At 38.9% G+C, this 26,363-nt stretch overlaps 1 protein-coding gene across 1 annotated transcript; it reads right to left on the bottom strand.

The window, feature by feature from the left end:
* Nucleotides 1-14,990: 14,990 nt before the first annotated feature.
* LOC116321972 (probable N-acetyltransferase camello) lies at nucleotides 14,991-16,568 on the bottom strand. The gene is made up of 2 exons (XM_031741920.2): nucleotides 16,418-16,568; nucleotides 14,991-15,870 (listed from the first exon to the last, which is right to left on the bottom strand). Exons 1-2 carry the CDS (start codon nucleotides 16,434-16,436, stop codon nucleotides 15,119-15,121), a joined length of 771 nt encoding a protein of 256 aa, XP_031597780.2. The 5' UTR covers nucleotides 16,437-16,568; the 3' UTR covers nucleotides 14,991-15,118.
* Between the last annotated feature and the right edge of the window lie 9,795 nt (nucleotides 16,569-26,363).

Here is a 26,363-nt window from a genome sequence, read left to right as displayed (position 1 = left end):
TTTTAAAACCCTGGTTAATCTCTGTACATCGCTGGAAAAGTCTTTTTTCCTGTTTTGTTGTATTACAGTGTTAAATAAAATCTGATTTTGACAGTGATCAACACAGAAGACCTGCTAAATACAGCTCGCAATTTGTCACAAACAATATCAAATACATTTTATTTATTCCAGAGTTGGTAAATTCTTTGACAAAACAAATGATGTGTTTGAATAATTATTTATCCCCTTTATTAATGCACCACATACTAAACTGTGTCATATATTAAAAGTGACTTTAATATAAAAGGGAAGTTTTAAATGATTATAGTAAGTAATAAAACTCACAACAAACACAAGAGAAAATGCAAACTCCACAAAGATCGAATCCAGGAGCCAATCCGGTCTTGAAATCTGACATCATTAGCCATGTCTGGGCCCAAAGTCCACTGCAAGTCCCAAAGTCAGACGATCACTACAGCATCACTGAGAGTTGAAAAACTGTCTAAATTCTTTCATCTGTAATAAAATGATCAGCGTTGCTGTTCTACCAGGTGTAACAATTAAGTTTAACATCCAGGCATCCATGAAAACAGAATGTTTTAAATTTAACAGAGTTAGAAATTAGCAGGACGTTAGCTCGCTAGTTTCCACCTAAACATAATATAGCATGTTCTGACTGAGAGATTTCTGAAAAAATTAAAACCTACAGCTCTGCTATCACTTCGAAAATAAATGAAGACAGAAAACTAAACAGCAGTGATGTTTGTGGGGTTACTGAAGTTGGACTAGCTGGTAAATAATGATGTGCTAAGTGATCGCTAGTGACACAGCGATGTTAGCATAATAAAAACACAGTGAAGCTGGAGGATGAATGCTAACTTTTTTCCACTTGATAAAAGTTAACGTGAGGGTTCCCGATGGTTAGGGACAAATGCAATCGCATGGCAGGATGCTGTAAACGGACCAAACTTAAGTCAGGAGAACAACTGAGATAATCCATCCACAATACGAGGTTAGTTATTAAAATACTGCTGCATGGCTGGGCTGTAGTTACATGTAAGGTTTTAAAAACTGAGCTTTAAAATGATTAGCAGTAATAAAAACCGAGAGAGGCCAACAGTGATCACTGACTGTTTTTAGGGGCTTGTTGAGATTAAACAGAACAAGATTCAAAACATTAAAACATGTTAAAAACACAACAGCCTTATTAAACGCAGAGTAGTTTGGGCCCGGAAGCAGGATTCATCACGTCGTCACTTAAAGACCGGATAGCGGCAACCACCACGTGGCCTACTGTTTTATTATATTGAAATTAAAAATATTTTACAATTATATTATTTTGTTTTTATATTTGTATTCATCATTACTTAATGCATAAGAAAATATTGCTGTAACCTCAAAAGCTGAGGACCACTCGTGAATTATGCAAAAACATACAGTGGGAACATATCTGCAAACATGTGAGCATATATGGATTGCCTTATTTTCAGATAACTATATGATTTTAACAACAACACCAACATGCTGACCAAAAAATCAAACAAACAAAAAAAAAACCCCATAATATTTAGTGTTGTTACCTAAGTACCAGTGCATAGTACAGCATAATTTCAGGAACAGAGTTGCAACTTTATAGTGATCTACCTCAAACTGTCTGGAGTCTGCCATTTGGTAAGGCGTGTAATCCAAGCAATTATGAAATCAACAAACTTTACAGGATAGAAAACACCTTTACACTCATCTGCTGAGTTTCCCTCAGATACAAGAAGAATCCCCTTTATTAAAATCTTCCCTTGTTAGAAAAAAGTCATAGAAGTCACATTTGTGAAGCTTGCTTCAGATACACACATTCTCCTGACAGGCTTTTAAAGCAGTCTTGTTTTTTTCTGACAGCATTTTTCAGATTTCACATTTGACACGTTGCTTTTTTTCTGCCATAAAAACATCAGAAGTCTAGCCCACTAACTTTAAGCTACAAACAACCCAGAATGCAATAGAAGGCTGGTGACATCAACATGCAAATACTCAATAAATCTTCTCTACATCCAACCATGTTTTCTAGAAATGATGTGTAAGCACTGCTAATGACTAAGGATTTGTTTTTCTCCCCAATTTATCTGAATGTGTGTGTTAGTTGTTGGGAGGTGATTGGGCTAGACTGTGGGTGCACACTGCATATGACTTTATTTCAAGCATTTTGTTTGGTTGTAGATATTTATGAATGAAAAACCGACATTAGGAGCAAACGTTTGGTAAAGAATCCTCTTTTGTTCTTAATTACTATGACCATCCTAAGACTCAGCGCAAACCACAAAGGTCTGTGCTTTTTGATCAAAATGACTGACAGCAACCAGGCATTACACTCAAACAATCCATCAACTGACAACCAGTTTTGATTTAGAAATATTGCTGACTGCTGCTGAAGTGAGTGTGACCTTACTTCATTTATGAGTCACATCCTATTTGAAGCAGAAAGGAGAGCACAAGGAAAAAACGAAATAAACAAAGCCTCTCCTTCAACCAAACAGTTTTATTCCTTCCAGAGAACATTGTGTTCGTGTAGCATGACAGTAGTAACTAAGAAGCTGATGCAAAATATAGATTCTGGGGTCTTTAACCTTGTAACCCTTATTTTAGTGACAGTGTGGACACAGGAGGGACCGCTCATTCAAGTAGTGAATGTTCCCAATGATGTCACATCGTCATCGTTTCTCTTTCTGCTTTGATTAGTGCTTTTTAAAAAACACAAATGCTTTAGAGTCCCAGGTGACTCGCCCGCTTTATTAAACGGAGCTATTTATTCAGTTAATGTTTGCCACAGGTACCGAGTGGGTATGGTTATTCTGTCAGTCATTTTAAAGAGGAGCGGCTTTATCACCTGGATAAGGAACTTTCCAGGCTGGAAGTTTTCCGAACATTGGTGATGTTGTCAGATCTCTTTGAGACAGCTGAGCCGTGCCCTGGTCATGCCACACATGAAAAAGAAAACTGATGTTGCTACACTGCAAGCCTCAACCCGAGCAGCAATGACCCTCCTGGGAGCGAGAAAAACTTCACCTGCTGATGTGACTGTGCAACGCTTGGCTGGAAAATCTGCTTGAAAAAGGGGTTACCTTTGCTCCTGGAGCACTGACAAGAAGGTAGCAAGTGTTTGTTCCTCCTGTCACTTGCCGGCATGCCCTGAGCAACGCACGAGATAAACTGTGTGCTATCAGTGCTTGAAGTGTGCGTTTAGTTTTAGTTGTTTTTTATTGTTTCTGTACAACCGTAGCGAGAGATTGGTTCACGTTGCAAGCAATGAATCAGAGTCATTCCTGGTGGGTGTTGGTCTCCACCAGGACGGTAATCTGTCAAAGGTTCTGCTCATAACTTTAATGGACAGACTTTTTCAGTGCAGCCAACAGGAGGAGGGTGTCAGGTTTGGGGGGCTCAGGATCTCATCTTTGCTTTTTGTAGATTTTGTGGCTCTCTTGGCTTCCTCAAGCAGTGACCTCCAGCTCACACTGGGGTGCAGCTGAGTGTGATGTATCAGGAATGACAATTAGCATGTCCAATCTGAGGGTATGGTTCTCAGCCAGAAGAGGGTGGGGTGCCCACTCCGGGTCAGGAATGAGGGGCTGCCCTAAGTAGAGGAGTTCAAGTATCTTGGGGTCTTGTTCAAAAGTAAGGGGAGAGTGGAGCATGAGACTGACAGACAGATTACTGCTGTAATGTGGATGCTGTACTGATGTGTTGTGGTAATGAAGGAGAGAGGAGGTGAAGCTGTAAATTTACAGGTTGATCTATGAGTCTACCCTCAGCTACAGCCACAAGCTCTGGGTGGTGAAAGAACAAGATAGCAAATAGAAGCAGATGAATTCTGTTAGCTTGAGAAGCACAGCCAATCCGGAGGGACTCAAAGTAGACCCAGTACTCCTCTTCATCGAACGGACCCAGATGAGAAGGTTCAAGCATCTGAATTTGATGCTTCCTGGATGCCTCATACATAAAGTGTTTTAGGCATGTCTGCAAGGAGGCTCAGGGGAAGGACATGTTGGAGAGATTAAGTCTCGGAGCTGGCCATTTGTTCTTTAATTTCAGTTCTTTAATATTTAGGTCAAAATGAGCCCAGCTGGTTTCATAATACAAATGCAACAATAATAATATTTACTTAAAATGACTTAAAGCATGACACCAGAATCAAAAGACGGTAAAGTGGATTATACTTTGGATAAAAGCTGAAAATTGTATTAAAGACAAGTACAGAACTTCATTTTATAAAATATGCAAATGAATTCTAGCTATGCAAATACAATATTTATCTTTTTTTATTATTTAGATGAGGTCAATTTGATGACGAATAATGCTCTGAGTAAAGTGTTGCTATTATAATTATTTTGGTGTTATTTGTTCTTGGTGCCTTGAATCAGTCGTCAGTGTACAGGGTTGATATCCACCAGTTTAGGGTTGAAGATCTTACATACCAAATGTCTGAGTCTTCTGAACTGGTGTAACTTCTATAAGAAGCAGTTGGCATTAATCAAATCCCAATCCTAATCCTAGCCCTAGATGGACTGCTAACGGCCTGTTGGATGTTGGTTATGGTTGCAGAAAGAGGTTTCAGTTAAATGCTACAGTAAATCACAGTGGTTAGCACTGTTGCTTGCGTGGGTTTCCTCTTGGGGTATCGGCTTCTCCCACCATTAAAAACTTAATTAAAACCTGAGGTGATTCGCCTGTTATTGTGCCCTTGTGCAAGGCACTCACCTATGGATGCAATCAGTCTCTGGGCGTTGCACAGCTTCTGCCCACGGCATCTGATGCTAAAGATGAGATTGTCCTATATATACATACACATTTATCCAAAATACTGATATTTAAAACTGCCATTGTCATTTAGTGTCTTCAAACACATACTGCTGGAAATCTGAATATAAAACTTTGGCTTCTGATTCATAGTGTAACATTTTGCAACTTGGAAAAACGTCTATTTAAGCCCAGGCAACATTATGCTGGTGCTAGAAAAAAGGAGCATATGAAAGTGAATTTATAGAGGGGCCAGGTTTGCCACTTGCCCAGCTGCTGGACCAGCATGTCCTATCTATCTTTGCTTGCATCCATCCATCATCTTCTTCATTCTTATTTTTGTAAGGAGACTTATTTTGAACCTGTGATCTGCCTGTGTGGATTTTTTTTATGATGCTCAAAGCTTCTTTTTTTTTCTAATCCACACCGTTGTTGGAGGAACTGTACTGTAAAGCCTATTTTCTCCAAGCTGGTATGTCTGTGTTTCATTTTGAGAAGAAATCCATTTCGGCCCTCTGCTCGAGAAGTAAGAATCCATCCCAAAATGATCCTCCGAGACACCTGAATTGTAGCAACCGCAGCACACTGTTTATAAATATCTTCTAGGTTTGTCAGCTTGTCCAAACATTAATACCCCTGAGAAATAGCATCATGAAAAATGTAAGTTGTTTCTCTGTCTGGGCCTATTAAATCCCCTATTAAGCTTCCAAAGGCAGTCAATACCCAGTGTCTGAACCATTTGATTCACTTTAGAGATCACATCTCACCTTGCACATTCTCCAGTCACACTGCGTTTTGTCTTGTTGCTCAGTGCTGACAGTGACACCCGGCTGAGAAAAACACAAAGCTTTTAAGACAGCTTTTAAGATGTATAAACATCCCACTGTGCTGTCTTATAACCAATAATTTATAAAATGCCAACATCCCAGCCAATAAAAGCTTTAATTTGACACTTTAATAGTCTTTTTGAAGTGTGTGCCAGGTCCAAGAATTGTTCATACATGTAAATTGCCCAAAATAAGAACGAAAGCTTCTGACGCAGCCTTGAAGGCGCAGAAAGGTTAGACCGAGCTACCTAGTGTTACAGCTGCTAATACAAACAGCAGCACGGCTAACAACTGCATAATCTGTCTCGATATGACAGCTGGCATGTATGGAGTTACATAACAGATGGCAACAAGCGCTCTATAACTGCGAGGCTGCTGTGCATCCTTGCAGTCGTTTCCTCGAGGAGAAGTCCATAACAGGTCTATTTCTCTCACTCGGAAGCACAAATCTCATCACCGAAGACTGAGACGTTATCCCTTCCTCACTTTAATACTGTGACACGTGGCAGATATCCTCACCGCAGCACAACTTAATCCGTGACTCACCGAACCTGCATGATAAAGTGCCGTCGTCCAACTTCCTTGTCAAATCACTTCTTTAATTAATACAGATATCGATCAAAACCACATTTTTTAATGGTTTATGTGGGCCAGTTGTGATAGGGATTATTTCCTCACTTCCTTCAATAACTTTGGAAACTCTGAGATATGGTGTACATCATCAGAAATTATTGATTTTCCCAATATATTGGATCAGGACCTATGCTGTCATTTAAGAAATATAGAAAAAATATCACGGAGCAAAGACAGAGATGTGGATTTATGTTTCACTTGAACATTTATTTATGGTGGTTATTATAAAATAACACAGCTAAAAAATGCTGATGCCCATTATAATGTCTTTATGTCATCAGTTATTTTGTCTCATTAGAAATCGAAATTTTTCAGAAGCAGAAGAAATGCAAGTCTTCAATAATGGCTGTACGTCATCTCTCAGAAAGCGATATTTCTCAGCAGGCTTCTTTAAGAAAGCACAACTACAGAAAAATGTCTCATAACATTACCCCGAACTGACTATCAAAATGTCCCCGACTGCTTCGACCAATGAATGAAGTTAAATCAAACAGGCCGGCCATGGCTGCTCGCAGTTTGGAACACGAATATTATCAGTTAATCAATGCGGCACCTCTTCTTTAGTCCGTAAGTGATGTGTTTTGACATTTAGTGCTGAGCTCTCATCTGTGCTTGCACTCACAAAAGATCTTACGTAATCACTCGGAGTTAAATGCCAATAAAAGTTTCCTCTTAAGAGATATCACAAGGCTGAAGCTTCCAAAAGTTAACAAAACAAATCATCCCGCTTTGATGTGGTAATACCACATAAAGCACCAATTTTGCTAGATTATTCAGGAGAAATCACAAATATTTATGTATTTTTGCAGCTAATGATTATTTAATGTGAACTTAATGAACTGTCGAACAAATTGGGGCCTGAAGAGTGCACTTTTTATTTGATGAATAATTCTATCAGATAGCTGAGGCTGAGATTATCAGCGCTGCAAGCTTTCCTTTTCCAGTGCAGAAGTAGTATATAATTGTGAAAACCATCAGCGTCAGTGTTATTGAATTTGTTAGTGAGTCACATCACCTGCAACCAGTGTTGGGGAGTAACAGATTACATGTACCAGCGTTACGCATTTAAAATACAAAATATGAGTAACTGTATTCCGTTACAGTTACCACTTAAAAACGTGGTATACAGAATACAGTTACTTTGTTGAAATATTTTTGATAATTCCACGCTGGTGGAAACCCAAACAAAACACGGATTAAGAGGCTCTAATGCCTGGGTCTCGATCTCGCGGCCCATGTCACCTCTACTTGCAGCCTGCATAATGACGTGAAGAAATGTTTTTAAAAATTATTATTCAAAAAATTATTTAATATGAAGGCAATAGGCAGAGTGTTACAGGCATAGCCCTAAAGAATGTAGCCTCATGGGCAGTGTAGTCCATGCTGCAGGGAGAATGGACTGCCATACTCGTTATGTGTCTGTGAGCGTGAGGGAGGGAGAAAAAGGTGAGTTGAAAAGTACGAGTTGTCACCGACCAGAAACGGGAGATAGTAGCATGTAAATGTAATAATAACCACTGCAGCTAAAAAGAGTGCCTGATGAGCCCAGTGGTAAGTAAGCTATTAAGACTCGACTGTACACTGTGTTCGTGTTTTCCTCCCAAACATTAAGTTCCGTTGGAGCAGCCTTTCAACGCCTTTCTCTGTCTCTCACTAGCAAAGTTTACCCAGACAACAAAGTAAAGCTAGTTTTCCACTACGAGCCAGAGGTCCCTTTACTACGGTTCGGAGCCGCGAACCTGTTTTGTATACGCACGGAATAGTTTTCTATACGTGATCGCTGCAAAAAGTGCAGCCTTACCCAATGTCCACCCTACTGTTACTCATTTATATTAAGATTTAAAAATCTAGTTGGTATTGCTATGGCGAGTATCCTTCAGTAATAGTAATAAATCACACAGCAATAGTACATTCATGTAGTTGTAAAAAGCATGATAATATATTAAGTGATCCAAAGTATTCAGAATACGTTACTCTCATTGAGTAACGTAACGGAATACGTTACAAAATACATATTGGGACATGCATTCTGTAATCTGTAGTGGAATACATTTTAAAAGTAACCTTCCCAATACTGCCTGCAACACATATGGGTTCCAGGTATTGCGGGTTTCCTACTGCAAAAATGTCTTAGTGTTTCTAGACCAACGGCTGGCACGCCCAATATTCTTATTGGTTTCTCCCAACTTGGTCAGGGGCCATTTTTATCATTAATAAGACACTTTCTCCATATGCATATTAATGTTGTAGTTGGACTATATTGCCGACATTCTTTGATTGTCACAGGTTGTCACAGGGAACCTGGAGCAGGTTTACTTAGTTAAAACAACATGTAAGACAGACCTCAATGGTGTCAGTGAGTCATGGCCGCTCCATTCATACAAGAGGAACCAGTTGCAATCTGTGCATTAGTAATAAGATTTCAAGTGGAGAGAATATAGCACAATCGTTATTATGATCCTTTAGCGTACCCTGACTCATTACTTTTTGAGAGGTACCACTTCAGCCAGGAGGGACTAATTCACAAACAGGGTTCATTAGCACCCATATTAGAAGCCAAGTGTTACATTTCCTGCCGCTGCTGCCAAATAATTATAAATGAGTAAAAAAAAAAAAAGATATTACACGAAGGCCCGTGATATGACACGAACTGCAGGATGTCCAATGAGCTTACGTTACCTGAAATGGAGTCACCACTTCTGCAGTCTTCCAGTCGCTCAGAAGGAGCGCCGTCCTTCCTTTTACATCTTTGAAAATTTGCTGTTATGATGATTTCGGTTGATACCCAAGCAAAATGTGATGTCACATTAGACCCATCTGGTTCTGAATTGTTTTTCTTTTGTTTGTTTTTTTCATCCTGTCCTCTTTATATTTGCTGTAACAGGGAAGAAACCCTTAAATGCACTTAAATGCACCTCTTTAGCATAAAGTGTACATAAATGTAATAGCTTCAAAGGAAGAAAACTGAAGCCAAAGCAGAAGTGCCTTAAACTGCACATAGGAAAATAGCCTTTGGGATTCCTTTATCCATAACCTTGGCGAGTTTATGATCTCAACCACTAGTTCAGAGTCTTATTTAATACAGTAAGAGCTCCATTTTGTGCCAGGTATTTAAAAAAAAAAGAATATATGTCAGGTTCTGGTAAAGAGGAACGTTATGATTGACAAGTTAGCACCAGATGAGAGTGTAGTGTGCATCTTGGATTATTCAGATACAAATTAGCATAAGATCATTAACACCATGGACATATAAAGGTTCAATACAAGTAACATTTTGCTTTTGGAATTTGATTCTTCTGCTCCAATTCTCACACTTGTATTTTTCTTAGTTTAAACTATCCTTGGATTTTTTTTTTTTTTTAAGAGGGCTTTTTCTGTGAAGGTTAGGCTTTGTTACCTTAGAGTTGTTCTAATTTCTGTTTCCTTTTTTTAACTACTATTACTGGTGGGCTGTAGTAGAAGCATATTAAAACGAATGAATTTCCTTAAGGTGAACTGTTTATCTGTTTACTTTGTCTGACGCCACCACTTCTCTTTTGTTTGTGCCGCTTTTGTGATTCCTTTAGGTGAAATTATCTGGTTGAATTCCTCTGAGCCGTCCAATACAAGTTCTTATTCACTTCAAGTGAAACCTTTGCCCTCCCATGTTATTCCTTCAGCCAGAGAGTTGTCAGTCATGGTTTCCATTGCTGACTTACACATTCCCTTGTTAGTCAAGAGTATGCAGGCACCTCGTACGACTGAAGACATCTATTCTTATCAAATTGTCATGTGGCTTTGAAGAACAGAGCAAACTGGTCTCCCAAATGAAATTGAGTCTTTGAAGTGATGTAAGCAGACCAGGTTCTTTGCACCTTTCACATTTGTTTTGATTATTTGGGATGTGGACTGAGCTAAAGGCTTGAATAGGGCAACAGCTATAGCTGGTGACTCTGCTCAAGTCACACAAGCATATAGCTGGTCATGATCACAAGATAATATTAACACAGAACGTGAGACCAAAATAAATGTTCTGTGTAAAAAACCTGGAAAAGGTGTCATTTAGCCTGCTGTTGCATATCTATGTTTTTCAAATAAGCAACGTGAAAGACTGCAAAAATCTGGTCAGAGCCGTATTTACGCCTTCTCGCTGATAATCATAACCATTTGTGTAGCTACTTTTTTATTAAATATTGTAAGTAACACAGCCATATTTGTGCCACAAGTACAGGCAGTTGTTTTTTGAGATACTGGTGGGATAGAACCAAAGAACGAATATGAGTATGTATATGAATTATATCACTGGGGAGGTTTTTTGTTTTGTTCGGCCTTTTTTTTCTGTTGTTGTTAGTTTCGTTTTTTATTAAAACAAATTTAACATTCAGCCTCCTACTCCAATAACTTTCATGTAAAAGTCTACAAAAGTATTTCATTTCAAGTCGCATTTGTACATTCTTAATAATATGCAAAACTCTCAGTGTGATTGAGATCTGAGTCTCAAGGTTCATTATCCTAAAATATTGCAGAATTATTTAAAGCACAAGAGGATCCGACTATAACTATTACCCTTCACCATATTGGAATGCAGCTATTCTGGGTAACTTGGCATTGCGTCTGAAATATGAAAAAAATTGATTGTCCCATATTTCTCCTAATTATAACAGCTGTGATCAATTTTTCCATTGTTGTTTTGTCCAATTACTTGCTTGACCAAATCCCCACAGTCCTCTTGCATTGAAGCTGGAGCTCAGCAAACGAGCCACTGCCTAATACTGTGAGGAACATTTATCCATGATGTAGAGGTTCGCTTTTCGTGTAAACATATTTAATACCAACTCATTAGCTACATCTAATCCCACATTTATCCTCATAATTTTACTTCCAATCTTGAATGCTAATGAGACAGTAATTGTGCTTTCATACATGTTCCAGTCCTTAGGTATAATTCAATGGATGCAGTCAACACATTTGTCCTGATTTTATGCTTTAGTTGTTAGTCTCTCAGATTGCGCGCTGTGGTCTAATATTCTGCTGTTATAGAAAAAAAAAGTATATTTATCATTCTTGAACCATGCAGCAAATAATTGACCAATTATTCAGTAAAAAGGAAGTGCACACTCTGCATAATGTCAGGTTCCCAAAATGCAGCAAACCTGTTTGTGTAAACGCTCAGTATGCTGTTGTTACTTGTGATTTAACAGCTAACAGAATGGGCCAGGTGCTGTCTTCTGCAGTGAATTACAGCAGAACGGCCAAGAAAGTAACTTCCAGTGGTGAAACGAAGAAGATGAAAAGCGATTATGCGAAGCTGTGGTGAATAGTATATGATGATGTATGAGCCAAACAAATCTACTTTTGGCTCTCAGACAACAGCACATAGGCGGCTGTTACCCTCATGTAATTAATCTCCATAATCTTTGCCTTTTCAATAAGGGTGCTAATCTAGAAAAAGAGACACACCTCTTCACAAGCAGACACTGTTTATAATGTTGATTACTTCCTTTGTTATTGTCAGAGTTTGCCTGAAGATACATTAGCTCCTTTCTTATGATAAGCTAGATGGCGTAGATCTCGATACAAGTCAGATCAATAAGATACTGAAAGAAATACGTTATTGTTAAGATGCATGCATGCAGGAATTCCCAAGATAATCCCTGCCCACACACACACACACACAGGTGCGCACTCACCATCCCACCCTATAGGGGACAAAAAGATGTTTTCCTAATCGGATTTCTGAGCTCATCCTATGATGAGAGTCTGCCCATTTTATTGATCTTATGTTATCTCAAATTGGGAACCTTTGGTCCAGTAATGAGAGATAGATGGAAGGACTTTTTAAAGTTTCTCTATTGACACCTCAAACCAGGAAAAAATAAATAAATACAAGAAATTTCATAGTAATGCTTTCCTACCCTCGGAGTTCCTCTGTAAAGTCGGTACTCTAATTAAGTATGCAAATAAATCCGTTTTTCTCTGTTGCATTTAATTTCTGTGCATGCATGGAAAAGTACATTTCACACCATATTTCACTTCATTTGATACTTTCCAAATATTATTGTTTTACAACACAAATCTAACCAGAATTAATGTCATATTTTTGATCAACAGAACAACCTTTCTTTACTGAGTGATAAGGTTTCCATATTTATTAAAAGCTATTAGTACTTACAATTAATCAAATGAGAATCACTTCTGTGCTGTGGAAATGGTTTAATTTATTAAAGTGGATATGGAAACTGCAGCTTTTGCAACACAAAGCTACTTAGGAATGGCTTAGCAAGGGTCAATGCTGTGGAGTTGCCAAATCTAAATGTACATGTGTGTGGCAGCTTTGAAGACAGCAGACAGTCAATTCTTTGTTATTCCTCTTCACATTTTACTGTTAGATTAGCCTAAAAAATAGAACAAAAACACATGTAAAGGAAGCTTAGACCCCATTCACACAGACCTAGAGGCCAGTCACTGACTGTTACTAGGGAAAAATGTGTTTTCTGAGTGGTTGGCGAGTGTTTGCTTGAGGTTGCGGGCTGTTGCTTGGTGATATTGATCAGGAAGAGATATATGATTCTACAGTGAAAACATCTTTGGGATTGCTTTGGTCGTTAATAGAGGTTGCCAGTAGTTTGCACAAAAGATGCCGGCTCATCTGAAAACTCACCAACTGCTCGTCAACAAGTTAGAGGAAAAGTTAAAATGTGGTCTGAGAGCTAATATTGGTTATTGGTTACACACAAAGCACGTCACCATCTTTTTCTTCAAATGAAGAACAAACAGAGCCTGCTCTATCCCCCTGAGCTTTTTTATTATCTCGTCTTGGTACTATATGTGCATTTTATTCTATGTCAGTGGTCCCCAACCTTTTTTGCGCCACGGACCGGTTTATGTCTGACAATATTTTCATGGACCGGCCTTTAAGGTGTTTTAAATACAACAAAATAAAACCTGTACCAGTACCAAAAAAAGAAGATTTATTCATAACACACGGGAAAAAACCCAGGAAAACTCAGTTAACGATAAAAACGATTAAAAAAATAACGCTAAAAACCGATAAAAACCATGAATTTCACACCCGAGCCTCAACTCTCCCTGGTCTATGTTGTAAATAAAGAATAAAAATCAGCCTATTCATATGCATAATCTGATATAAAAATGGATAGCTTTGTCCAGAGAATAAGTTCTGTCTGTCTTTCTTGAATTTATACATCTGCCTCACATACTACTCCCAATTTGTATTTTACATTTATGTTTCGCTGTTAAAAGGTTATTTTCTAGTGATCAGTGCACATCAAGTGTGTGACATCATTGTTATGAGGCAATAAACCACGACAACTTCTGAGGGGCTGAATACTCTTCATAGATATTGTGGCACCAATGATTCTGACGTTACGGAGAGTAGTTGCAAAGCAGCTTCATCTCATATCATTGTCCCCAAAATGGCAACTGACTCATCTGTGCAGCATGTGTATGAGAGGAATTACAATCAAGCTGTCATTACCTTGAGGCCAATTGTACTGGTAATTGTGAGAGGATGACAACAGGTTGGTCAGAATTAAGGCTCATCTTCCTTTGGCTAGTTCAGCACCTGCCTGCTGGCCACCGGCCGAATTTTTTTCTGACAGCCTCAGCAGGAATGATTGATGCCTGAAGGCCTCTGATGGGGGTGTGTGTGTGTTTCTCAGTGCCAAGCTGCTTTATCCATCCAGCACCCTCTCTTGAAGCTCATTTAGGCCGCACCTGTCATTGCACACATTGGTTGCTTGATGTTTTTTCCTTATAGGCTCGTCGTCCGTGGACACATACTCTTTAAAGACAAGCAGCTACTGTGCGGTGCTGATAATATTCTGGAAATTGTAATCACCTTTATGAGATTTCTGGTGCAATGTAGGTTAAGAAATATGTAAGTATAAATTGTTTAGCTGATGCTGCACCATGCATGTCACTAGGTTTTTCTTGCATCAGGTTCTATAATGAAAATAAAAGCTGTTATTTACATTGTTTCAAAGTCAACGATCACATTTTTTGTTTTATAAAAGAAAAATTTCCATGGGCTTTCCACCTGTATTTACCCAATCCCTCCTCCCATACACACACACATACCATAGGACCACCAATAAGGAAACAGTTAAGCTTTTTCTCTATTGTTTGGTGTTGATAATCTCAGTATTTGCTGTGTGTACAATGACCTGAATGCACTGCAGTATACCAAAGTCTTTATCCTATTTTTATGCCACACACACACACACACACTCACTGCTCTTTTAGCTCCAAAGAATTTTAAACCTCCCAATGTCCTGATACTATTGCATTTTTCATTGGTATTTTAAGCAAAGAGTTGTGAGGTCTTAGAAGTCAGCTGGCATTAATTCCTCTGAGGCAGAGGGATTCAGCCTCTCCCTGGAAAGAGGCTTAAAAGAAAGTTCTCCTGCTTCCAAATGACTACACTTCTCCTTTCTCACATACATTTTTATATTCCTTAGTGGACAGGAGAACAATAGATAATCGAACGTGACTACGTTTAAAAATACAATAAATTCCTTTAATAGAAACTTACTGGGGTGTACTAGACTTGCATATGCAAATACGTTCATTTAACTAACTTTGAGAAGTTGACTAATTGTCTCATTGTTCTCTATGTTTGTGGGCAACAGACTGTCAGGGGTGCAGGTGTATACATAATAGATCAAAGCGAGAAAAAATACGAGGAAACTGAGATCGTTAATCCTGCTTTGTGGAAAAAAACATGAAATTTAATATATTTTTCAAACTACCATATAGTAAATTTGAGAAACAAGTGACCAATATCACACAGAGAGGTTTTTCCAATGATGGCATAAGATTAAATTAAGTGACATATTCATGATATGCTGTACATTTTAGGTTCTAATAACTGCTTGCTAGAGTAAATTTTATCTTTAAATTAACTTCTCCATTCGCATCACATTTATTCTGGCGAGGTTGGAGAACCAGCGGTTGGCATGCGTGTTGCGATGGGATGAGGTTTGAACAAAGCCGGCTTTCTCGAACAGGGAAATGGCTGCTGTCTGTGGTGAGCTCACATCCAGGACGAGACGGCCGAAGCCTCGCTCTTTGCAGAAATCCAAAGCCTTCCGTGTCAACTGCGAGCCCAAGTTTTTGCGGCGCCACGGAAATGCCACGACCATGTGACACATCTCCCCGTAACTTCCATCCCCGGCATCTTGAGCCAGCTCAGAACCTCCTCCCGTCACTCCGCCATTCCAGTCTTCAAACCTTTCGCCTTCTTCCTCTCCCCTTTTTCCAATCACTGCCACCATCCCTACCACCTTGGATTGGCCATTGATGTCTGCCTCCGCTACCCAGAAGCCGTTATCTGGGTTTTCCAGGTAGCTGGCCTGAATGTTGGCCATATCTGTGCTTTGCCTCCTCATCATGTAGCCCTCATAGATATCATGGCAGCAATAATAAATGAGGCCAGCCCATGCACTGCCAAACAGTAGGGCTTGGAAGTAGGAGCTGCCTCCCAGCACATAACCAGCCATCGAAATGCTCAGAGCAACACCAATATGGTCTGGATGGCTCATGGCCTTGAAAAAGGCTGGGTAAACATGCTCAAAAATCCCCTCCTGAAATAGTGACATGACCACATGTTGATCTGAAGGTCTATATTCCCTGATGGAGAACTGAACTGCATGTTAGAGGAAAAGAGAAAGAGAAGGGAGGGAGAGAATGAGAGCTCGGTGAGACTAATCTGCCTGTTTGTTGCAATCAGAAATTCCTGCTGGATTTCACAATAGGCTAAATATGCTCACGTAACCTGTTAAATAAATATAAAATAAATCACTATGCCCCTCACTGATTCTTACCCTTTTCATTTTTAATTCATTTCTATTCCACATAAATATGAAAATGGCATTTTCATGTGACAACCTGAGGTGAAAATCACAATTAAAATTATTACTACTATTAAGATTCCAAGAGTGAGAGTCATTCTGGGGATGCAATACAATTAGGTCTCAAATGTGCTAATGATCGGAATCAAACGAAGGTGATCCTGAGGCAACAAACAAAAGCGTTTTAGTTTTATTGAAACGTGTTTATGTCATTAAGGCATGTTAGTACTGCCATTCATCTACACCCGTGCTGTCTTATTAGTTCTCTTGTTCATAACCAACATGACAACGACAACAACAAAAATAGCATAAAAGATTAAAATAATCAGAAGTTTAACTTACAATTGTTTTTCTGGGCCATGCTGATGCCTTCCCCTCGTCTTTTGGTCTTTTTCTCACTCTGACAGACTTAAAGCTGCCCCAGACTTAATCTACGGATTGTGATAATCAGCCATTCACAAAAGGGATTGAAATTAGTCTGAGCATGCTCACCTATGAGTTCACACCACACACACACACACACACACACACACAGTGTAGACCTGAAATGACTTTGAAGTATAACTGCTACTGTTTGTATTAAATATTGAGGTTTATATAAGAAATTTTACACTTTGATTTAGATTCAGTGGAAGCGTGCTTTAAGTTAAATTGAAATTAAACACAGGATTGTTTTGGTTATTTAATTTTTTTAACTTATTTGGGCTTCATCAACAGAGTAAAGAACTCCATCACTGGATTTCTCAGGGAGGATGAGCTCAGATCCTGAACATATTAAACCAGAAAACTGATCAGAATGTGAATTCGGGACCTGTTCGAAAACTTCAAAGATACTTCCAAGAATAAAATGTTCTTATTAACCTCTTTTTTGGGTGCTTCAGTTTTGGTGGTTTTCTCTCGGGAATCTGCTTTGGATCTCCAGACCGCTTCTTCCGCACAATATAAGGTGAAAGTAAAATTAATATTGTCTAGGCCCCTGACATAAAAGTGTCCTATAGCGCTGGTGACAGTGTCTTGTGCAATAACCCGGTGGCCCTCTGACATGATTAAATTTCCTCGGCAGGAGAAAGGCCTTTACACCTGTTTAAATCAATAGCACTGCCTCATGAATCTGTGAGCGCTGGAAGGTCAAGCAACTGTGGAACTTTCTGAAACCATTTCACATCTGCAGTGTGAATACTGAATGCAGAAATGAAACCTCCTCCACTCCTGTAATCACGTTCGGTAAGCATGTATTTTTCTTCTGTTTACATTCAGAGGCCTGTATCACAAAGTCCTTAACTCTCATCTGCATATACAGTTAGTTGCATAAACCATGACACATTTACGCACTAATTAAAACCTTTAAAGTCATGATCTTTGGTTATTTGGCCTATGTAGACACATTGAATTGAGAGTCCTGAGACTGATGTAAAATTTAATGCAACGCTAGGTTAAATATTAAACTTACCTAATAAACTTTTTACAAAGTTATCACCTACCATGTTTTTAAAAAAAAAGTAACAAGCTGCTTTAAGTTGTTCGGTATTCATCGCATGTAGGGTTAGTCCTTATTCTTTGTGTGATGGTGAAAAAATAAATACCCCTCTGTACATCCATAATGATGATCCATCCAACAAGGACGGTTAACCTGAATGAATATCCAGACTGAATACTGACCTACAAATGTACTGAAGTGCAATTGAAAAGTTATACAAGCCCAGTCCTGGCACTGAATGAATCTTTACAAAGTAATTCAAACCTGCAAAATAACTTCTGCTACCCAACAATAGATGGTAACATACTTACCAGCTTGCTGGTTTGTGTTGATGTTATAAATGGAATGGAAACAATTTAAATAATTTAAAAGGTTCACAATCACTGACTATGAAGTTCAGTTTTGTCTGGTATTAATGCTTAAAGATAGTTTTTTTCCACTAAAGCAACATACTCTGAAATCACATCATCTTTGAAAGACAAATTTGTAATGAAATTCAAAGATGTTTACGGCGCAGTCTTAAAAAGGTCATTTTTCATCTTCGTCCATTTGTTCAGTTCAAAGTTGTGGGGAGGCTGAATCCAATACAGTACCAGCTATCTTAGGGCAATAGGTGGGGTGCACCCTGGAGAGACTGCCAATCTTTTGCAAGGCTAAAAAAATCAAAAATATCCCACATTCACAACCAAGGCTAATTTATACTTACCAGATAACCTAACACATGGGAGGAAGGAGTAGTTACACAGACAGAACCCACGCACAAACTTTTCATTTTTATATGTCTTTACTCAACAAATTTGACTTTTTATGCTATCCTCAAAGTGTCACTTGGTTTATCCTGACTTTTGGTGATTTTCTGGGGAACATAATCACAATCAAAAAACATGAATACGATGAAATACTTGTTTGCCATCAAAGGCTACATATGGATTCTAACAGAATGATGTGTGGACAAATATCTTAAAACGACAACACACAGTTGTGGTGTATAAACTCTTCAGAAAAGCAGCTGACAACAGCTCTTGGTCACCAGATGGGGGTAAAAGCTACAGATTCAGTCAGTGTAGTAAATTCACCTGCGTGATGACCTTGAAGACAAGCTTCTACTCCTACATGCTGATTCATACTGAAAACCTGAAAAGTAAATGCTCTTTTCTTGGGAAAGAGTAGCATTCCGTAATAGTGTAGATCAGGGTCAGCAAATGATGTGTGAAGGACAACCTAACTGTAAAAATCACTGTGTATTGACAAAAGTACCTAAGGTGACCAGCATTATACATTACATGTCTGAAAAGGCCGATTATGTTCCTGGAGTCACCACCGTTCACGTTAAAGTTGAATAAACTATAGCTGAGCATCTTATTTCTAAACACAAAAGTTAAAACCATTATTTGAATTAATAAGAACATGCTGTAGCATTCATCAAGTCACACTTGTTCATGAAGTGTCACGAATTGCTTTCAGTACATAACACCTCATCATCACAGGTAATATTAATCTCACTTGATAGAATTAGTTAAGAGTGCTTCAGAATTGATTGCACATTGTCTTGAAACAAAAAGTCGCAAATTAAAAAAAACCTATTGAAGTTGCCCTGGAAACTAATCACTCTAGACAAACTACATGCTCCATTTATAATGAGCCCATGGGAGCCCATAGAATTGCATTTTTATTCACGGACATGTACTTTCTCAAAGACTGTAAAGTAATGAGCCTGTTTCGTATGCTTGTCATAGAAGTATGACATTAAGACATTAACCCATTATATTACTGAGATTTTCTCTTCCTATCCAGTCGCCCTCATTTGAAAACACCCAAGAAAATATTGTTTCCAACCCACTGCGTCTCCAACAGTTCTGAATTTAACTTTGCTTGTCATCTCCTGTGACACAAAAGTACATATACACTGAGCTAACACTCTCCAGAGATTTCCATTTAGCCTTGCTATAATGGTAGACAGTGGTATTTTTTATCTTTAGGCTTTTTACTCAAAGGCAGCATTAAAATAACATGCGTTGAGAACAGCGGGCAACATGTCATGTGACTGTAAGAAAGGAATAACATCCACATTTAAATTAGTGTATTTACCATTATGTAATGAGTTTCAGAGGTACATGCAGGCAACTGCTAGCTGCTTTCTTCTGCGCTTTGTGCTAAGCTAAGCTAGCTGGCTAACTGACCTATATTTACTTTGTGTCTATAAAGGCATAAATTCGTAAAGTTTTTATTAATATTATTAGCAAAAGAAGCCCTGAGATGGAAAAAGACAGCAACTTAACAGAGCTGCAGAAAAAGTCTGTCAATTCTCCATCCATCTCAAGCCATGCATTGCAATTTCAGATAAGTTTACAGTTACCATTACCGAATTTCTGTCACCTAAAACTGCCATAGCCCCTAAGCACCACTTAAGCAGTGTTTGTTTTTGATCTTGCAAAGCAAGATCCACTTACAGTTCAAACAGACCTATGCATTTTTGATCTTGATGGATCACTAATGCTTCATTTAGTAGGCATTAGTGACCCATCACATAATTAGGTTTTGGATAAGGGAGTAATATTTTGGTTAGGTTAGCACAAGCCTCTGGTTTAATGCTAAACCGAATAGACTGAAAACTAAATACAAGAAAACTAAGCCAAAAACTAGAAACAAGGAACTAAAACTAGGAAACTAGAAAACTAAGACTGGAACAGAGAACTGGGAATTACAAGGAGGGCGACGCAACAACAAGCAGAGGATGACAGAGGACTAAATACATAGAGGGTATGAGAAACAGGAGGGAAACACAGCTGGAACAGATCTAACCGAATGAGACGGGGAGGAAGCAAAACAGAATACAATAAACACAGGACAAGGGACTATCAAAATAAAACAGGAAACACAAGAAACACACTGACAGACAAACTGGGACTGGGGAAGAACAGACATGCGAACATAACTGACTAAGGAGACAGAAAGACAACACAGTCAGGACACAGGAGATGCACAAACATAGAGACAAGGGTGACTAGATGTGACACAGGAGAGGCACAGAAACAAAACCTAAAGACTAGAGACTACAAATATAACCAGAAAATAACTAAGAGAACTAGAAATACAAATCACTACACCATGAATAACACCAAATCCTCACAGGGGTTGAAAGAGAGTGTTTAACTGCAGTCCCATATTTCAGGCTTTGGAGGCAACTGAGACCAAACTGAGGGGCTAGACCAACTGAACAACAGCCATTTGAGTATTTTGGCTCAACCAACCTTGTAAAATTAACTGGTGGGCAGGGTAGGCAGGCATTGATCTCCTCTAACTGAAAAAAAACGTGTAAGGGTAGTTCTGAAAATGCTAACCTACTACACTTTAATGCCATAGAATCATGCTTTCTGTCACTGTCGACCTACTTGATTAGCTTAAGATAACAACTTTAATCTTCAAAGAAAATCAAAGTCATGCCAATATTTGTTTCAATTTATGTGTGAATAACGGGAGACGCCTAATAGTAACTGCACAAAAAAGAGCACAATGTCTGAATGCGAATCTGCAACTTTTCATTTTGTTTTTTTAATCACACATTGCAGTATAATTGTACAAAGAAACCAGGGTGCACGCTTTGGTTGTCTTGGACCACCCTTTTAGATTATGAGAGATAAGAAAGCATAATGAAAGTCTGGAATCACAACAGCCCCAAGAGGGGTGGAAGGCTGCCTTCTATCAAATCTTACTTTATAATCTTACTTCATCACAATCCAAGTCATGCTTCGTTCTTGGTAACTGCTGTGACACTTCACCAACTGTATGCAGACAAAAGCGATTGTCTCACCTCAAAGTGAGAATCCCAGGTAATTTTCAGAGTGGAAATAATAGGATTTCAGTCAGACATAACTCCCTGTTGCTATTTTAAATTCTACTGAAGAATAAAGGAAAGCTGTCTATAAACATATTGTATCGCAGAGGGATGACGGGGTCAGTTGTAAACAAAGCACGGATGAAGGATGATCAGTACTGGAGACGACCAAGCTTCCATCCAAGGCTCACGGATGTTTTTAGGGTTTTATTTGCAGCACTGAAGATTTTATACCGGAATAGTCTAAAAGTTAGTAATAACCATAACAGCCCCGTGAGGGGGTATTCGCGTTATACAACAGACAGTCCGAGGGCTCAACAACAGAGGTACATGTTGTTATTCTGAGCCATCCATGAGGCAAAAGAGGAAAAAAAAGAAAAAAGTTTGGCCTGGGGGTTGTGACAGAAAAAAGGCCACACTGTACTGCTACTTAAATCAAAAAGATTTATCCTCTGGGTGACATCAAAGTTTTATTTGTATTTATTTTTTGGCCTCAGGGTGGTGCTTTAGGAAAGGTTATTGCTGCACACGTCTTTTTAAATTTGGGGATATTTTTGGGATGGGACTCGTGTTTCTCTTCTGACGTGTTGCCAAGAATAATAATAGTATGACAATTTGCTCAATAAACGCAGGTTTTTCATGCTATCCCCTGAGTTGCTCAATTCACCAAGAAGTTGGCTGCACACTTCAATTCAATTTTATTTATATAGCGCCAAATCACAACAACAGTTGCCTCAAGGCGCTTTATATTGTAAGGTAGACCCTACAATAATACATCACAATGTGAGTAAATGTTATCTAAAGATGTCTAGGAAATGTTAAGTGTGCACATAAAAAAAACATGATAATAGAGTAAAACACCAAAAAAATATTAGTTCAATATAATTTATTATTATTTTTTAATTATATTTTGTTAATTATTTGTGGTGGCAGTGAAAGCTGAGTTCAGTGTATTTACATACCATGCCAAAACACCACTTTAGCTACGCTGCAACCATCAGATCTTGCAGTTAAGATTAACCATTTCACAGCAATAACACACTGTAAGCATAAATGGAGGCCAAACCAAACAAAACTGGCATTCCTTCAGCCATTATATCGTATGTTGTGATCCAGATTATTCTAGAAATTTTGCTATCAACACGGAACACCAGAATCTTGTTAGGATGTACATCTTACCATGGATCGGTGTAAGAACTTTCCAGAAGCAACAGTTTCGATTCCATTTGTTATCAGTATTGACACATCCTCGACAACAACTCCCTGTTTTATATGCTTTGCAGATTAAAACGCATTTTTGTAAAGAACTAAAAAACATGTCAATCAAATCAAATACATTTTCTATGATGCAACAGATTGGCGTTGCACTTAAGAGCATATCTAAGTTATATTACACAAATGTGATATCCACTGGTACATTTTACATGGTTTCTGCTTCCAGTTCAAGGTCTGTTTTCTTCTTTTGAAACTGACCTGAGAGACAGCTACAAAAAAAATTTACCGTTTCCTCACCTCAGAGCAGTTAATGTATTAAAAGAAAAAAGAAAAAAATAAATACATTTACTTTATTAATGTAACTGTTTTCAGTGCAAGAGCAACACAGCAATGGCAAAGTGCTTTATAGATGAAGCAGTTAGTCAGTTTATCATCAGTGAATTTTGATTAATAATTAATTAATTCTTTGTAATTTATAAATGTGTGACTAATTAAACCCACGACCTTGCAGTAAGACAGCGATTCTTCTGCCATGGCCAACGTTTTTCGCTGAAGGTTTGACTCTATCTGCTACATAGAAGGTTGATCTGAAGGGTCATCTACGTCACCGACTGGTTCGTGAAAATAGTGTGACTCATCCAGCATTAAATATTAGATTAAAGCGTTCTCCACCCCACTTTGAAATGTCATAGTGCAGTGGTCCCCAACCCCCGGCCCATGGACTGGTACCGGTCCGTGAGTTGTTTGGTACCGGGCCACAAGAGTCGAAGCTCGGGTGTGAAATTTACGGTTTTCAGGGTTTTTATCGTTAACTCGGTTTCCCTGGGTCTTTTCCTGTGTTGTAGTTGTGTGTCTTATTTTGAAAGAAATATTTACGCGTTATCATAGCGACCAGGGAGTATTAAGGGGGAGAGAGGAGGATGTTACTCTCATTGTTGTTGGCACATTTCAGGAGGTCGCCGCTAATAAAGCTACACAAATACACAGTGAATTTGCATTTATTATTATATTTACAAAATACCACAGTTTTTGTCTTGGTCGTATCATTTTATTTTGTTGTATTTATCTGCACCACCTTAAAGGCCGGTCCGTGAAAATATGGTCTGACATTGGACCGGTCCGTGGCGCAAAAAAGGTTGGGGACCGCTGGTATAGTGCACAAATTTCTGGTGTATGCCTCAGTGCCGGGCAGCACGGTGGCACGGTGGTTAGCACTGTTGCCGCACAGCTAGAAGGTCCTGAGTTCAATTCCACCATCAGGCCGGGGTCTTTCTGTGTGGAGTTTGCATGTTCTCCCCGTGTTTGCGTGGGTTCCCTCCGGGTGCTCCGGCTTCCTCCCACCGTCCAAAGACATGCAGCTTGTGGGGATATGTTAATTGGATAATCGAAATTGTCACTAGGTGTGAATGTGAGTGTGAATGGTTGTCTGTCCCTGTGTGTTGGCCCTGCGACAGACTGGCGACCTGTCCAGGGTGTACCCCGCCTCTCGCCCTGTGACAGCTGGGATAGGCTCCAGCGCCCCCCCGTGACCCTGAAAAGGATAAGCGGAAGCGAATAGATGGATGGATGGATGGATGCCTCAGTTTCCTCTAATGGGGTTTAAAGCAATGTATTTCTACCCTTTAGTCGTGCATGAAACCATTTTTAGTCTGAATATTTTGCAGCTTATAGAGTTTACTTTTTTATTTCTTTACCCAGATGCATTGCTCTTGTAGCTTGATGAGCCACCGACTCTGGAAAAACCACTGCACATTCCAGTGGCCCAAACCTGCTTCTGGCGCTTTTCATAATATTTCCAGCTTCTCCTCGATTTGATACTCTGCTGTGTCAGCAACTTGAAATTTCACACTCCTACCAATTATATATATTTCTTTGTCTCTATACTCACAAGTGCAGTAACTTATCAAATCAGGATGTAGTCTAGGGGGGCAAGGGGTTTTTTGATCGTGCCATCTGTAGGTTGAGTCCTATGCAAGTATTATGCCCTTTAAAACATGTGATTATTTAATATAAACTGATTTTAAACACACCTTCATTGTCAGTGACCTTTATTTCCCAGGTTAACAAGGACTGTTTTAGATAAACCAGTAAAATTGGATGTCTGCGCCTTCTTTGTTCAAATTATTGTCAGTTTAATCTAAATACAAATGAAAAGGCTATACAAAGTCAGTGATTCAGCCAAAAAAAAATAATCAGGTAAGAGTGGCTTGCTTGCTCTTCTTCTGAATACAGATTGAACAACAGCAAAAGGCTTTTCAGCAGAGCTATATTGTGGCTCAGGCTCATCCAAGGCTCTCTGGGGATGGCTGGGTCAGAGAAGGAAGCAGCGGCAGCAGCCTGAAACTAAACTCCATCTATCACACTTAAAAAGCTGCCCACCTCCACCTAGCCGCAAATATGCCAGGAGATGTTGGGGGATTATAGAGGGATTTTGCAGCGAGATAAAGCTGTGAATAACCATTGGCTTGTTTTTTTCCATTAAAAGAAGCCGATATTGTTTAAGGTTAATTACTGACTTGGGGACATGGTTCAAAAGAATACAAGTCCCTGCATAATTGCGGGGTATATTAAACAACTGATTTGTCTCAGACAGGGTACATTTTGAAGAGAAGCGACTTAAGGTAAGTCTGACAAAAGAAAAGGCAGGACACTGAGGACTAAATGAATCAGAATAAGATTAGAGAAGTAGTTTTTCCCCTTCATTTAAAGTCTCTGATAATTTTACACTGATTAGGCCTAATACACATGTAAAGTACACTTAGTCAGATTTTGTTTCCGTCTCACTCATGCCACTGGAAAAATGTTTGCAGGGGATCTTTTGTGGCCTCGTGTCCTGATTTACTCCTGCACAACTTCCAACACCATAAAGATGAATTCAAAAGGACCCAAAGCTTCCCAAAAGAGCTCTATACTCTGACAAGATGATCAGTACTGGTCTATTTACCCGTCAGAGGTTTTAATGTTTTGGTGTGCATGATGTGTGCATGGCCTTGCTGATACTAAGATTATAAGTACAGGATTACTTAAAAAACCCTTGAAATAAAAAAATGTTGAAGGCAAAAGAAAAGATTTATTGCACCCTTTTTGTATTTCGTTTTTGAGGAGGGGCAATAAGCCTGTTCAAAGAAAAATTTGCAATGAATCAGCTCTAACCTCCGTTAACTTTTGTGAAATTTTTGACCATCAATCCCTCTGGCAAAATGATTAGAAAGCACTGGACCTATATCTATCTGCAAAGGCAGGTGACGCAAATCAATTCGTTAAATGATAAGCATGTCTTAAAGCCATAAAGGCCCGAGCGACCTGTAATTTTCTACTTCTAAATTCAGACGCAATTAAAGTTATTATATTTTAGCCCTATTACATTTAGAAAGCCAGGTGTCCTACCAGATAGATACTCAGGACGACATTACCTTGGCCTCCAGAACAGCTGTCCTTTAACGTGCATATTAAGCAAATTAAAGAAAATCTTGAGGGCCACCTTCCTTCATTGGCTCAATATTGTCTAAATTAGGAACATCCTGCCTCAAAGTGATGCTGAAAAACTATTCCAAGCATTAGTTATTTCTAGACTGGACTACTGTAATACCTTATTATTAGGAAATGCTCCAGGGTGAGCACTAAAGGAAATTAGAAAGAGAGATCACATTTCTGCCACACTAGCTTCTATTCACTGAATCTCTTTAAGATCCAGAATAGAATTCAATATCATTCTCCTCACAAAGTCCTGAATGAACAAGCTTCACCATACCCTAAAGACT

The sequence above is a fragment of the Oreochromis aureus genome, linkage group 20, assembly GCF_013358895.1.
Source record: "Oreochromis aureus strain Israel breed Guangdong linkage group 20, ZZ_aureus, whole genome shotgun sequence".
Taxonomy (NCBI): domain Eukaryota; kingdom Metazoa; phylum Chordata; class Actinopteri; order Cichliformes; family Cichlidae; genus Oreochromis; species Oreochromis aureus.
This window is presented reverse-complemented; position numbering and strand designations above follow the sequence as displayed.